Source organism: Mchenga conophoros, linkage group LG12 (genome assembly GCF_057382185.1).
Source record: "Mchenga conophoros isolate Kocher_MC1m ecotype Shallow Benthic linkage group LG12, M_conophoros_male_GT1.1, whole genome shotgun sequence".
Classification (NCBI taxonomy): domain Eukaryota; kingdom Metazoa; phylum Chordata; class Actinopteri; order Cichliformes; family Cichlidae; genus Mchenga; species Mchenga conophoros.
In genome coordinates, this window is record NC_140537.1 from 309,023 (window position 1) to 325,532 (window position 16,510).

At 40.1% G+C, this 16,510-nt stretch overlaps 1 protein-coding gene across 1 annotated transcript in view; it reads left to right on the top strand.

Moving 5' to 3' along the window:
* The window catches only part of LOC146561816 (NMDA receptor synaptonuclear signaling and neuronal migration factor-like), a 35,670-nt gene that overhangs the window by 6,637 nt on the left and 12,523 nt on the right, over window positions 1–16,510 (top strand). The window contains exons 3-7 of the mRNA XM_085294667.1: window positions 883–944; window positions 7,974–8,738; window positions 8,901–8,973; window positions 10,085–10,090; window positions 13,576–13,644. Of these exons, the coding sequence (XP_085150793.1) occupies window positions 883–944; window positions 7,974–8,738; window positions 8,901–8,973; window positions 10,085–10,090; window positions 13,576–13,644 (975 nt within the window). The remainder of the gene's footprint in view (window positions 1–882; window positions 945–7,973; window positions 8,739–8,900; window positions 8,974–10,084; window positions 10,091–13,575; window positions 13,645–16,510) is intronic.

Sequence of the window (16,510 nt, forward strand, 5' to 3'; positions counted from 1 at the left end):
AATTAGCAAGGCATGAAGGCCTTTTGAATCATAGATATGGTTAGTGAGCTAATTGCACTCAATCAAGACTGTTCCTCATTTCAGAGGTAGTAGATTGAACTGCTGTGACTTTTTCTCTTCTGCAGACCCACCCACACTCAGCTATATATGTATTGTATACCGTGCCAGTTCCTCAATGTTCCTGCCATATGGATGTTTTATGCCATACACATGATTGAATTTATTTCCTGTTTTTCTGGATGGCAAAAGCAACGACACCGTCCTCTGTGTAGGGCAGGGGAGATGGATAAGCTTTGTCATGAAAGAAAACTAGAGCAAATTTATGAATTTGTTTGTCTTTAAATCTTTATATATTTCACTTATTTTCATGTAACATAATTATAATAAAATAGAAAGTGAACGTAATGTGTGAGAAAAATACTAAAGTAGTTACTTACATGAATCAATCATATTGATATATAAGACATATTGAGCCACTGACCACCGAAAGGATATGAAAGCAATTAAAATGGTTATTAAAATTGGAAAATCTTCATATAAATGTCAGTTCATTTCCATTTCAATATTTTAGTAAGCTATAAAAATATGTAATAGAAAGCTTTCATTCTTTTTCCCTTCCCGACTTTAGCCAAGATCAGCCTGTAACTGTGTTGAGTGATGGCAGATAGCGAGTATGGATTCAGGACATTAACAGCTCCTCTCACAGAGTGCTGTGGTGATGTAACCTACTTGCAGTGAAGAGGGCCTTAGAGAGAAAAAGCTCAGACAGCCTGTTTAGGTGGAGAGAATCCTGTGAAATGTTTGTGAGTCACTTTGCTATGTTTGACAGCAACAGTTGTGCAAAATAGCTCAGAGTGAAGTCTTGCACTTGTGTCTCTACAGAGCAGCCAGAGCATTTGGAGAATACCTGTCCAATACCAATCCAGAGAACCGCAACGGAGCAGGTAGGTGGCACACTTAGTAGTCCTACAACAATACTATATCAGTATTAGAGCAATATAGTATTTAGTCGGAAATATCAGTTTCTCCGGCTTCACACGTATTTCCTACTCCCAAAAATACCTTAAAATATTTCTGTGTGAAATATTGGCCTGTGACATGTCGGATAATCAGTTATTAAAATATTTTAAAAATGCTGATGTTTATGTAATAAACGCTCAGCTTCAGGGTGCAGTCACACCACAACAGCAATGTTTCACAGGTTATCCCCAAAACCATAAGTATTTGATCACCCTAAAATCAGCTGCAGCGAACTATACTGTCACCTGGTAAGTGCTGAAAAATTGGAATTGGAAATTGGGCAAGTGTAAGGCTCTGAACAATTTTGACAGGGGCCAACCTGTGAGAGCAGGGTGACTGGTTCAGAAAATCAGCACGTATTGTGGGTGGTTCCCAGAATGCAGTGGTTAAAGCTTACCAGAAGTGGCTGCAGACCATGTGGACAAGTTCAAGGCATCAGTGTTCCTTGATGGCAGTGGCTTCTTGAAGGACATGTATGGTATGGCATAAGGAACTTGACAGAGAACTGACTCCAGATTGCTCTATCCTGCTGCTCGATTCCGTTGTGAATCCTGATACTACAGGACACCATCCAAAGTCTTCTAAAGTCCATACCTCAACAATTCTAAGCAGGATATCTTAATGTTGCAGATTACTGATATATCTGCAAGTTCTTCCCCCCTGCTGTTGGCAAGTGCTGTTCATAGAGGATTATCATATTGTAGGGTTTTTACTTTAACATGTAAAGCACTGTAAGATGACTATTTTTGTAAACTGATTATGAAAAAACAAAACTGAATTGGTAATGTAATTGAGGATTTATATTTTCAGTAGTAATTTATATTTGTTAGCATGCTCTTTTTAGTGCAAATATGTGGAATACATAAAGTAGCAGAAAACATGACAATTGAGATGGGGCTGAAGTTAGGTGCAAAGTGGCCTGCAGATACGCAGCATCTGTGGGCAGGCTAAAACAGGATTGTGTGCTTGCCAATTGGGAAGGGTCTGGAAGGGTATCAAGCGAGCTATCAGATGCACTGAGACCAGCTTACCTACTGGGATTGTGGTTGAGCCTAACTTAGTAACCTACTCAGTCTAATACTATGCTCAGTTTAATTATATCCTGGAAAAGCTGTTGTGACTAACTAGCACTTCCCTTTCCCCTACCTTTGCAATATCGCTTTTCTGTGTATGATTTCAACTTTATAAAAGGGAATCTTACAAATCTGTTTGCTTTCCACTCAGTTTTTCTTCAGTATAACTTAGTAAGTAAAGTACAGTAAAATTTTATTTATAAAGCACCTTTCAAGATAAAAATCAAAAAGTGCTTCACAGAAGCTAAAACCTAAAAATAAAAATCAACCAAAAGCAAGTTTAAAAAGATGAGTCTTTAGCTGTTTTTTAAAAGCGACCACGGAGTCCACAGATCTCAGGCTCAAAGGGAGAGAGTTCCACAATCTGGGGGCCACAGTTACAAAAGCTTTGTTGCCTTTTGTTTTCAGCCTCATGTGTAGGATAACCAGCAAGCCCTAGTCACATTACCTCAGGGACCTGCTGGTAATGTATGGATGTAAAAGTTCACTTATACAGGGAGTGCAGAATTATTAGGCAAGTTGTATTTTTGAGGAATAATTTTATTATTGAACAACAACCATGTTCTCAATGAACCCAAAAAACACATTAATATCAAAGCTGAATGTTTTTGGAAGTAGTTTTTAGTTTGTTTTTAGTTTTAGCTATTTTAGGGGGATATCTGTGTGTGCAGGTGACTATTACTGTGCATAATTATTAGGCAACTTAACAAAAAACAAATATATACCCATTTCAATTATTTATTTTTACCAGTGAAACCAATATAACATCTCCACATTCACAAATATACATTTCTGACATTCAAAAACAAAACAAAAACAAATCAGCGACCAATACAGCCACCTTTCTTTGCAAGGACACTCAAAAGCCTGCCATCCATGGATTCTGTCAGTGTTTTGATCTGTTCACCATCAACATTGCGTGCAGCAGCAACCACAGCCTCCAAGACACTGTTCAGAGAGGTGTACTGTTTTCCCTCCTTGTAAATCTCACATTTGATGATGGACCACAGGTTCTCAATGGGGTTCCGATCAGGTGAACAAGGAGGCCATGTCATTAGTTTTTCTTCTTTTATACCCTTTCTTGCCAGCCATGCTGTGGAGTACTTGGACGCGTGTGATGGAGCATTGTCCTGCATGAAAATCATGTTTTTCTTGAAGGATGCAGACTTCTTCCTGTACCACTGCTTGAAGAAGGTGTCTTCCAGAAACTGGCAGTAGGACTGGGAGTTGAGCTTGACTTCATCCTCAACCCGAAAAGGCCCCACAAGCTCATCTTTGATGATACCAGCCCAAACCAGTACTCCACCTCCACCTTGCTGGCGTCTGAGTCAGACTGGAGCTCTCTGCCCTTTACCAATCCAGCCACGGGCCCATCCATCTGGCACATGAAGACTCACTCTCATTTCATCAGTCCATAAAACCTTAGAAAAATCAGTCTTGAGATATTTCTTGGCCCAGTCTTGACGTTTCAGCTTGTGTGTCTTGTTCAGTGGTGGTCGTCTTTCAGCCTTTCTTACCTTGGCCATGTCTCTGAGTATTGCACACCTTGTGCTTTTGGGCACTCCAGTGATGTTGCAGCTCTGAAATATGGCCAAACTGGTGGCAAGTGGCATCTTGGCAGCTGCACGCTTGACTTTTCTCAGTTCATGGGCAGTTATTTTGCGCCTTGGTTTTTCCACACGTTTCTTGCGACCCTGTTGACTATTTTGAATGAAACGCTTGATTGTTCGATGATCACGCTTCAGAAGCTTTGCAATTTTGAGACTGCTGCATCCCTCTGCAAGATATCTCACTATTTTTGACTTTTCTGAGCCTGTCAAGTCCTTCTTTTGACCCATTTTGCCAAAGGGAAGGACGTTGCCTAATAATTATGCACACCTGATATAGGGTGTTGATGTCATTAGACCACACCCCTTCTCATTACAGCGATGCACATCACCTAATATGCTTAATTGGTAGTAGGCTTTCGAGCCTATACAGCTTGGAGTAAGACAACATGCATGAAGAGGATGATGTGGACAAAATACTCATTTGCCTAATAATTCTGCACTATATATGTTGGCGTTTGTCTATGCAGAGCCCTGAAAGTCAAGGTCAAAACCTTAAAGTGGATTCTGAATTTATCGGGGAGCCAGTGCAGCTGAATCAGCAGGGGTGTGACATGGGAGTACTTGGAGGACTTGGTCAGAAGCTTTGCAGCAGCGTTCTGAACAACTTGCAGATGCTCCAAAGAGGCTTTACATAAACAACTAAGCAAAAAATTACAATAATCCAGACGAGATGAAACAAATGCATGAATGACAATTTCTAATTTGGAGCGCGATACAATGGGACTCAGCTTAGCAGTGTTTCTCAAGTGATAAAAACAGGAGCGAACCAGAGATTTTACATGGGCATCCAAAGTCAGACCTGAGTCAATAGTAACACCAAGGTTCCTGATAGACGGTTTGGCAAATGTAGCAAGTGGACCCAAGTTTTCCATAACACTAGGTACAAAATGTTTAGGAGCACAAACAAGGACTTCAGTCTTCTCCTCATTTAGTTGAAGAAAGTTTACAGCCATCCAACCTCTAATGGAGTCTATGCACTTATGCAAAATCTGTAGCTTGGAAACATCATGGGGCTTAAAGGAGATATATAACTGAATATCATCTGCATAGCAGTGATACGAAATGTCCTTAAAAGTGCTCAATAAGTGTTGAAGAGGAAGTAAATACAGCAAGAACAATAAAGGCCCCAAAACTGAACCTTGTGGCACACCATAGGCAAGAAAAGTAGAAGAGGAACTGTACTTAAAGGTAGCCGCAGAAAAGGATCGTTCATGCAAATAGGATTCAAACCAGGCCAAAGCAGCCCCTGATATACCCGCCCAGTGTCTCAGCCTATCTAGCAGAATATGATGGTCCACAGTATCAAAGGCGGAGGTCAGGTCCAACATCAACAGAACGGAGCATTCTCCTGCATCACATCTCATCAAAATGTCGTTGGAGACTCTAAGAAGTGTAGTTTCAGTAGAGTGAGCTCTACGAAAGCCAGATTGGAATTTATCCAGAATGCTGTATTCTAGAACAGCTATAAGCTTTTCTAAAATCTTAGCAATGAACGGTAATTTTGAAATCGGTCTGTAGCTACTAAGAAGAGAAGCATCAAGCTTAGGTTTTTTTAACAGTGGGTGAATGACAGCATTCTTACAATAAACAGGGACCTGACCAGAAACCAGTGAGGTATTGATAATTGTGAGCACACAGGGACCAATAGACCAAAAAGACATTTTTAAATAAAAATCCAGGTAAAATATCCAGAGAGCAGGAGGACGCTTTCATCGAATTAACTAACTTGAACAGCTCTGGTAAGGACACAGGTAAAAATCTTCCTAAAATTACAGGCCTAGCTTGAGTTGGAGCAGATAAGAGAGACACAGAAGGAGAGATATTGTTCCTCACGTTACTGACATTTTCAACGAAGAAAGAAAGAAATTTTTCACAATCTTCATTTGATGAATTTGGGACAGCAGGTGGAGCAGGAGTAACAATATCACTAATGGTGTTGAATAGTACCATAGATAGAAGGTTACCTCTGCTCTTAGACACTAAGTCTGAGAAATACGCAGCCCTCGCATCTCGAAGTGAAGTGTTAAAAGGGACTAAAAGGTCCTTTAAATGAAGGAGATGGACATGCAAACGTGCACAGCAAATCCAGCATGTCCAAATTAACACTGTCGGATTTGATTTCAACACTATTAAAGTGTCTATATGGGTCCACACCAGAGAGTGTTAATTTAACTCTTTTTGGAGAGTTGGTACGTTAACTCTGATTTAGTGTTAAACACCAAATCTGTCTGGAGTTGATAATTTAACACTTGGTGTTAAGAGTTTATATATTAACTCTCAAAGAGTATTTTAGTTTAACTACGTAAGAGTTATCTTCTAATTCATTCTTAAAAGCGGGAATTTTACTGTTCTGAACTTCTAGAAATTTCTTTTGGAAATAAACATTTACTAAAAAGATGCAATGGTTTTTTAAAAACATTTATTCTGAACTGTGCACCACAATTTCAAAACATTTTCTGAAAGATGTAACAGTATACACGTTCTCACTTTCATTAGAACTTTGTTTATCAAAAGGTCTGACATGGTAAATGCAAATAACAGCATTCTCATCACTTATTTCTTCAATACAATATGCATGTCCTTCATTCATCCCTTTGTGGAACTTCAACGCACTTCTGCTCTCCCCCATATTCCATCTTCACAAGCATATCCTGTGCGGAGATTGAATAAAAATTAGTTGACACTAATTAATGGCACAAATAATCCAGTAAACAATTGCAGCACAGTTAAAAAAAAAAAAAAAAAGGAATCCTCTTTGAGCCATTACTTGTGTAAAGTATTTTCCCAAAAGACAAAGACACAGGCAGCAGGTAATACTGAACTAAATGTAAAACCTCAACCTTTTTAATTTTTACCTAAACCGTGTGCACAAAACTCTGGAGGGATCTATGCTAACGTAGAACCCAGTCAGGACGTCTGCTACTGCTGTTTGCTCTTTTTTTTTTTATGGGCGATCGTTTTCAGGCTTCAAGTAGCACCATTATACCAACATTTCACATTCTAGACATTGTTTTAGGTGTATTTGACCAAAGATTTGACTGAAAATTCACATGCAAGCTTTTTTTCAAGGCTGTGGCATTTGCCCGCAGACAATACCTTTCAGCTAGCTAAAACAGAATATTATGCTATCACCGAGCAACATGGCTAATGCCTTTCACACAGCTTTGTCTCAACTCCAAAGAGCCACAGAAGTAAAAGCTCATAATAATTGAAACAATCTTTGAAAAAATGACTTACCAAGCATGGCAAACAACTCAAATATGTAGAGCAAAATGTTCTGAAACGGCTTCACTTCAGCTTTGATTGGAGCCGTGCTGGGGGCGGAGTCTGTGAATTTACTCTGTTGGTGTCATAGCCCCTGTAGGAGTTCAGAGTTAAGAGGTCAAGAGTTAATGTTTCCATTGTAACACCTCCAGATTTGACAGAGAAACACTCATTTTTAACACTCGATTTTAACTACTATCATTTTACACCTCAGAGTTACATTAAAAGAATGTGACTCTGCTTAGAGTAAAATTAACTCTACTTTTGCAAGAAGACTATTAACACCAAAACATTTAACACTTTTGAATTTGCTGTGTGTTTTCCTCCATAAACGCTCAACCTTACAGCGGCAACGCTTTGAGAGGCGAATGGTGTCATTTATCCAGGGAGACGACTTTGAAACCGGAGCTAGTCTTGTTTAGACAGGACAAACATTGTCTAAAATAGAAAGACAATGATTATTAAAAATATTTGTTAAAAAAATGAACATCGTTATAAGGAGATAAAACTAAATTAAAGGCATCGGAAAATTATCACTATACCCATACTTATTTATCCACAGGACACACAAAATGAAAAACTAGCAAGTCCCATCAGATTACACTTGCTTTCAAGCCTGCAGCATTGCAACCATTTATACAGTGAGAAGAACTATTCATCCTTCATGATCCTACAGGACAACTGGGCTTCTTGGACTGTACCGGCTCATCCATTTCTGAATCTTTCATCTTTCCGCTATTTGTTTTTTTTCCATCACTATGCCACCTCTCTATTTTCCTCATGTGCTCACAAAAGCTTTGCAGCTAGTAAATGTTTACCACTCTGCTGCCAGAGCTACAAATCCCAAAGAGACACAAGCAAGCTCCCTGTTAACTCTATTTACATAGAAAGCATTTATCTGATGTCCGTTTATGAAAGCTATATAGAAAACAGACAGCATGATTTATCTCTCACTTGCTATGTTTTCTTGTTAATTTTGCTTCATCCCCTTTCTCTTTATCCCCAGATCATCTATTGTCTGAAACTTTCTCTGGCCAGGACTCTCCAGACGTCAGTCACTTGCATAACAACAATCTGCCACCACAGAGCCGTTGTTTATCCATAGCTAAACCCGCCCAGTCCAGCCAGTCTAATCCCAGCACTAACCCACAGTCTCAATCTCAAGTCAACACTCTCCAGGCTCAAGCATCACTTGGCCCCTCCAAACGGCGACTCTCTGCCGAACGCAGTCTTTCCATAGAGGACCCACCTGCTGCCAGGGGTTCACAGGGGCCTGTTGCTGTGAAGCCAGCCAGGGTGTACACAATCACCAGGGAAGGCGGGATGACCCTCGGGGGCCGTGGCAGTGAGGAGAGCCTGGAGTTGGAGGTGCTGAAGGGCTCCCGGGAGCAGCCTCTCTCACAGAGCACTTCTGCTGCCAGTCATGGCCTATCCTGCACCAGCCAACCAACCGCCTCAGCTGCCCGTGGCAGCCATCACCGTAGCAGCCATCACCGCAGTAACCAACATCATGCCCAGCAGCATCACGGAGGCCCAACGTCATCATCGCAGCCGCTGCAGAGCTCAGGTAGCGCTGGCAACATTCGTGATTGGGGAATGAGGAGAGGTGGGTCGCGGGATGACTACACCCCAGACTGCGTTGCCTGCATTCGGGCTCCATGCCAAAGTCAGCGCTCCCTGGACCTAGATACCTCACCCCGAGATGGAGGGAAGCAACGCAAAAAACTGGAGAGAATGTACAGCGAGGACAGAGCATCTACAGATGACAGGGGTATAAAACTAAATGTGAAGGTTTAAACGAATAAACAAACTGAGCCTAAATTTAAACACGTTCTCACCATGTTTTTATTCACCTCCACTGCTATTTGTAAGGCCTGTGTTTGAATGTAATGCTCACTGACACACACCTTCCTTTTCTTATTTGTGTTTGCAGAGGACAATCCTAACAGCTGGTTCCCCAAAGAGAATATGTTCAGCTTTCAGACAGCCACCACCACCATGCAGGCGTGAGTATGGCATGGAAATCCACCTTCACTCCCACTCTGTGCATCACAGCATCTCGCTGCCATGTTGGCAGGATACGGCCCCAGTCTTTTCCTTCCAAGAGACAAATGTAACATTCTAATACAAAGTCTTAATGAGCTTTCACACCTTTATGCTCGTTGGTTTTATTAATATAGGAAGCCACTTTGACATTTTTTTTAGAAATAAGCAGTTGCCCATAGAAAAACTGGATGTTTTAGATCTGTACTGGTAGAAGCACAGTTTAGTAATTTTAACAACATGGTCCAACAAGTGTCCCAGTAAACAATGATACCAGCTGAATGGAACGCACCTGTTTCCAGTGTTGTGCATAGTACTTGTTCCTCTAAATTGAGCAGCCAAGAGTCTTTGAAATCAACACATTTAGAAAGCTGGAAATGTGTTGGTCTAGATCGTGTACGTGCCTTAACCAAGACACACATACACGCAGACACACAACTCCGTTCCAGTCTTGCTGACAGGTTAATTATCACCTATCACCCTGACCTTATAATTATGACTCTCAAACAGACAAAGCGCACCCACCATGATCTTTTTTTCCCTTCTTCTCTCCCACACTCCCTCTTTGCTATCCATATGTCTCACCTTCCTTTCCCCATCTGTTTCCGACTGCCTGTGTCCGTATTAGAGTCAAACTGATATATGGGTCTGACTCTCGCTTTTGATTTAAATGGCAGGCTGAATGATGGATATATCACAGTTTAATTGACTACACATTATTGACTACACATTAAACTAAGTGTTTGGTTATAGCCAGTCCTTGAGAACCAACTGGTGAGATATTTTGGTACACTTTAGATGTACATACATGTACATATTTCATCAGTCATCATCTCCTCTTCCTCACTTCTTTCAATGTGCATGTCATATTTGAATCCCAGTCCCTGCTCACTTATTTATAGGTAGGATTCTTCCATTTTGTCTCTCCTGAAAATGAGAACTGGAACATAAATCTCACTCCAAAATTTGGGTATGTGGAGTATTTGGCTGGCCCTATTGCTAACTTCTCTTTCATTTTTGTCTCCTCTTCTTCCTCTCCACACTGTGTGGCGGCCTTCCAAACCACGACTGTAGAATATCGTGAGTAAATCTTTCAAACGCCCCCACTGTTCTTCCTTGTTGCTTTTTCTTTTTTTCTTGCTATGCCAGTTAGGTAACTCGCATTGAACTCTGTTCCTCATGTGGCTTTGTGCTAGTCAGTCTACTGTGTCCTTATTCCCCCAACCTCGATGTCTGCTGGATGGGATGTCAATATGTGGATGTAAGATTAAAGGCAAGGAAGGTTTGGTAGGAATGAAAAGTAGGTCATGCCAAGCATTATTTAAATAGCAACAATTCTTTGTTGAAATGAACTCCTTTGATATATTTCTGATAAAGACAGTGTAGCAGTGGTGACTTGACTACCAAAGTTACGTCTGAAAACTAAAACCATGAACTCAAAGCTGTTTTCTTGTGCATAAGTCTATAGATAAATCTTAGTAATGCTGTTTAACCCTCTGAGGTCTGAGTCGTACAGCAACCCTAAAAGGTCAAATGCATAGCAACTTAAGAAAACAATGGCAAATAGAAAAAAGCTGAATAAAACACATAAGAAAAAGGAAAAACACAACATAAGCTCACAAAAAAATAGCTCACAAAACACAGCGGAGGCTTTTTTGGGGAGACAATACTATAGAAAACTTGCAGAGATAAGTTAGCTATAGCTAACTAGCTATAAGCAGTGAACAGCTAATAGCAGACGTGTTTTTACAGTGTTTTATAAATCATGTGATTAAATCACACGTCACCTGCCTCTTTTGTCCCTCACAACACCAATGAAACCTTTGTTTCATTCTTGTAATGTCTCAGTGCAGTCCTTTGCACATTTTGCTTCCTGTCCCTTCCATAGCTATACTGTCACATTCATATCTCCACGAAAACACTTTGGTTGTTTTATAAGATTTTATTTTTTTTTACTCTATGAAACTATACCTGCCTCCTGCTAAAAGATAGTGTAAACTGTATTTTAGCAGGCTGTCAGCTTTTAAATATTGTGATGATGGTTTCAGAGTAAGAACCAGATTATAATGTGTGGTTTCAAAGAGGTTAAGGTGAGAACAGTTCGGTGACCCAGCTTGAGGCTTCAAAAATGGGAATTCAAAAACAAGAAGGGTTGGTGGCAACATCCAGCTAGTCTAAGTGTGGGCATTTGATTTTCCCAAGGGGTCACAATTAGGATCTACTTGTAACATCTACTATTACCATTAGTGGTTTATAAAGGGATAACATTTCCAATAAAATTACTATTGAGCAGAATTGGACTGAATATATCCGTAGCAGTCCCAGTTTCTCATTTCTCTTTGGGAAAATTATTTTCCTGGCCCCAGCAATCTATGGTCACATCACTATGTTCTGCAAAAACAGTTGTCTAGTCAGTATCTAACACCATTACTTACATACAGGGGATGTGACTGTGAATCACTTATCTTTAAAGGAATTTAAAGGAATTTAATAAAGGGACATGAGCGTTTTCATACATTATGTGTTTGAACAAGCAGTAATCTAAACTGCAATGTGACCAATCAACGACCAGGTGATAATTTTAGTCTTTTTTTTTAATAAGGTTGATCACACATGTGATATCCGTTCTTGCTGGTGTCAAAAGTAGACTGTATGGCTTTACTGTAAAGAAAGATAAACAAGAGTCTCTAAGGCTTTTTGGTTGCTAATGATTCCATCTATTAAGGTAAACTGGGAACTCCTATTAAACTTAGATTACTGGACTTGGTTGATCAAATTCTGGAAACAACATTTTTCCCAAGTTTCTTGGTAAACTTTTAAGGTGACCATGCATCATGTGAGACATGATGAAATTCTAGATCATACACTTTTTCAAATGTTTGCTAACTCTCATTTGCAACTACCAATCTAGCTGTCAGCAGACATAAAGCCGCCCCCAGTACTGCTTAAGTTTCAATACTTTAATATCTTCAGATCTTTAGTATTATAACTTATCTTCTCATATTTAACTCTCTAAGGTCTAAGTCACCATCATCAGCAAATAACCCAAACCTTAACTCAGAATATGTAGGTCACTTTTGCTTTTAGTGTTTTCACCTTTGATGGCTTAGACTTCACAGGCTTAAGCTTATGTAAACCACTGTTTGAAACTATAAAACCGCATGTGCCTACTGCCAAAGACAGTGAAAAATCTGTTTTTCTTCTTCTCTCTCTGCTGGCTGCTTGATAAATTTGGCAGAAAATTTAAAGGATTGCTTTATCGCACAATAGAGGAAGTAGGCTGTCAGCTTTTAAATATACTTGTGATAGCAGATGGTGGAAGGAGGGACAGGCTGAAGGAAACATCTCTTCCAACCTGTTTGTTTTTGCAGTGAGAAGGAACAAAACGTGAGTGAATTCACGAGGGGAAAAAATTCTGCAATAGCAATGCAGAGAGCTTTTGGATAATAATCAGACTCCAGTGAATTCAGCCTCATGTTTTGTCATCCCAGGGCTCATCAGCTGCCTGCCTGTCTGTCTGTCCGTTGGTGAAAACCAGACCGTAGGACCGGACTTTGTTTTTGACATACGCTGTCACAGATGATTCTCATTATGTCTGACGCCCTGTCAGAACCATTACTGTCCCTACTGGGAAAGGCACCTCGGTGTAGGCATACTGTTACACACTTGGCAGAATGGTTAATAATGTGTTGCAAAAATTGTGGTGCAGAAATATTTCTCAGTACATCAAAATGTGAAACAGAGGATGTCACATCTCAGCACTGGTCTGATAATCCATTTCTGAAGTTTAACTGGGTTCTCTTTCAACCTCCTACAAGTAAGGGAACACAATGAGTTTCTGTGCTATCAGGAAATAGCTAGTCTTTCCTAGAGGCTTTTCATAAAGATGAGATAAATTGGTCAGAAGACAGCCAGGGCAACAAGTTCTAAAAGTCTTGACCTTTTGAGACCTACACAAAATAATACGACCCCACCAACCAAGAAAAAACCAATACATCCCATAATGGCTGTTGAAGCTGCACAAAAAAGAATTTAACATTCATATTTAAATGAATATAAAGTCGTCTTTTGTTCCCTCAGTGTCTTTTCCTACATTGTGGTTGTAGTTTGTGAGTGTGTGTGCGTGAGTGTACATGCAATTATCCTCAATGTCCTCTGCCTTTGGTGGATTAGATGTCCCTGTGCTGCTAACTTTAACTACTCACCAAAGCTAACTAAACTCTCACTAACCCTACTGGACTTCAAACCTCTCACCTTTGACACCTTTAGTGTCTTCCCATACCACCCTAACTAAACTTTATGCCCGAACCCAACTAGACCCTATGGGCTTTTTAGTTTCCTTTTGTTACTGTGTGGCATTTTAGTTAGTTTTGTTTATAACAAACATCAACTTAAAAGCTGCATTAATTTCTAAGCTCACCAGATATAGCAAGTAATAGTAGAGCTTTTTAGCCCTTGGGTCAGATTGGGTTCAGACAAAAAAATCCTTGGTTGCTGTCAGGCGAAGCTAAAACGAAAACCTATATTTCCAAACAAAACAACTTAATGCTTTGACGTCCCGGCAGGGCTTTCCGAGGCATTGCTGAGAGAAAGAGACGGAAAAGAGAGCAGGAGGCAGCCACCATGATGGAGAGGTACCGTGCCCTGTCCTGTCCTGTGTGGTGCTGTTATAGTTACCCTATTACCCAACAAAGAAAACAACTTCTTGAACAGAAATGCCTTTTATCCGATTTTAAAATAATTTTTTTCGTAGTCTTTTCAACCTCGTTTCTATTTATATTTCAAGTGTTGTAGACCAGGGGCCGGCAACCCTGGGCACTCATGCTGGCACGCGAAGGGTTAACTGATGGCACAACATGCACAGAGAAGGTGCATTAAAAACTAAATATCTATTACCAGTGCATATCACAAATTAGCTTGCATAGACACATCAGTTGCGCCATTTCTTAATCATTGCATCTTAGCTAACAACCCCACCCACCGAGTTCAACTTGTAATTGGCTAAAAATCACTTAGCCTACCGGCGAGAGGGATGTTGCTAACTAATCAGTCCTGTGAAATATGGCCTTGAAGCAAGCGAAAAAAAGATAATTTTATGATCTTGTATTCGCCAAATCGTCTTTTAAGACGGGGGTTTTGTTCAACAGAAAGATAGTGCTGTATGTGCTCTTTTCCTTGAGAGTGTTATTTGCCAAGTATGATCTCCAGATAAGATAACTGGCAAAATACAAAGCAGGGGGGGATCACATTAATATGTATATCCCTGTAATAACAAGCATGTCTTATTGGCCCAGTTTATTTTTTCTTATCATTGTTATGAGGAGAGCATAAATAGCATTTGCATTTTCTGTTGTATAGTTTCTTTGCTGTTCTTGTTATGGATAAAAAGTGTTTTTTGAGTAACTGTTGCTATGCAGAGTTATTAAGTTATCATTAATACAATGGTTATTATGGCACATTGACTTCACTGGACATGACCTGAACTATGGTGCATGCATTCTGTGATAGCAGAACTTCATTGAGAAGTTTTTGGTATGACCACACAATTTTCATTTACCAGCTGTCCTAATTGCACAACTTGTAAGTCCATTCACTTCCTCACGATGAAATGAACATTTTTCTTTTGTTTTTCAACAAACTGGAGGACAACTACTCTCTATTGCACAGTCACATTTACCAAGGAACATGATCAGACTTCTATGGCGTGACCTAAAAAAACTCTGAAAAAAGTTCAGAGTTGCAAGAGAAGATGACCTTGATGTGAGGTCAGCCACGTAAAAAGAAAATTAAAATATCTCCTAGTAATGATGAACATCTAATCATGCTTTCTGTATTAATGTTCCTGTTACTCTAATCTAGACCATCTGAATCTTGATAGGGTGATGTTTCACCATAGACTATGTCTAACCAGCGCACAGTAAACCCAGCACTCAAGTGTTTTTCCTGTTACCATATTCTGCTCTGACTGTTTGCTGGTGAACATTCACTTTGTGTATTTTGACTCTCTGCATGAGGAACTCACCGTGCCTTCCAATCCCTACCTACGGGGCAATCACATGGCTCGTAAAAGCATTCTCCGGCGCACATGTGTGTGTGTGTGTGTGTGTGTGTGTGTGTGTGTGTGTCGTGAATCGTGGAGGCTGTGGGTGGCAGGTTTAATAAATGTTCCTCACTGAACACTGAAGTGTAAAAACGGGTCTGTCAATATACTGCTGCAGCTCTGCACTCTGTGGCTGGCAGTCAAAGCCAATGAATTGATCAATATTTGGCAACGGGCCTCACATCCACCAAGGCTGAGACATTCCATATGCTGTATGAGCTTGTGTGTGTGTGTGTGTGTGTGTGTGTGTGTGTGTGTGTGTGTGCGCGCGCGCGCGCGCGTGCGTGCGTGTGTGTGTGTGTGCGTGCGTGCATACCGAGCTGTGTCACATAGAGTGCAATGCTTTTAATAGAAAGGTACATCTCAGTTAGTTTCAAAAATTAAATTATTCATGGTTTAATGAGGATAATTTTGCAAAGTGTTTTGTAAGGTCACAGAAGGAAAGCGAAGGTTAGGGGCGATTTATTTGCAGAAATATGAATTCACACATACATATACTGGCAGGAATTTGACTTTATTATCTTGGTGTGCAGGTGGTAGATTTAAAAAGCTAGTTGTCACACAGTATGAAAATACAACTCTGACTGACGGATGGGTCCCCCTCTACTCTGAGTCATCTCTCTATTTTAGGCGCTGCCTTCACCATTCCTGCAATCAACACTGACATGTCAGGGGTGTTTTTGGATTGCCTCCAACTGTGCTCTGGATTCAAATATCTTTAAATGGTGCATGTAGGGATGTGAGCTTTGCATTTTGCTTTTGCACGTTTCTTTTTGCTATTTAGCCATGATGAAACTAGAAAATTATGTTGGTAGTTTTTTGCTATGTTACCCCTGCATCAGATTGATGACCTGTCCGGGGTGCACCCAGTGTTGTGCAGTGCCACCAAAAACAGATACTATATGGGGCAGACAACCTTTAATAGAGGTGGGGCTTATTATAAATAATTAGCTATAGGGTTGCGACCCATTCTCATCAGTTTCCGTGAACCTTATCACAGTACCATGTGCCTCAACTACATAGAGCAGAAGAGTCCACACACTGATTTACCCGTTCATCCTATTTTTGATGTGATTTTTTCAGAAAGCTAGATAGGCAACCTTAGCTACCCAACAGCGAGGAAGACAAAATAGACACACAAAACAAAATAGAATCTATGGCTTAACCTCTAGGAAGTAGAAGCAAACCAATGCCACAAACAAAACCACAAAGTTATCCTTTGAGAATATGGTTAAGTTTAGGCTGTTGCCTAAACTTAACCATATTCTCAAAAGATAACTTTGTGGTTTTGTAAGCATAAAGGCCTTTAAACACTGAGCACATTGCAGAAAATTAAAAAGATTCACAATAATTAAGACATGATTGAAAAATTTATTCTCACAAAATGCACTACAAAAAAA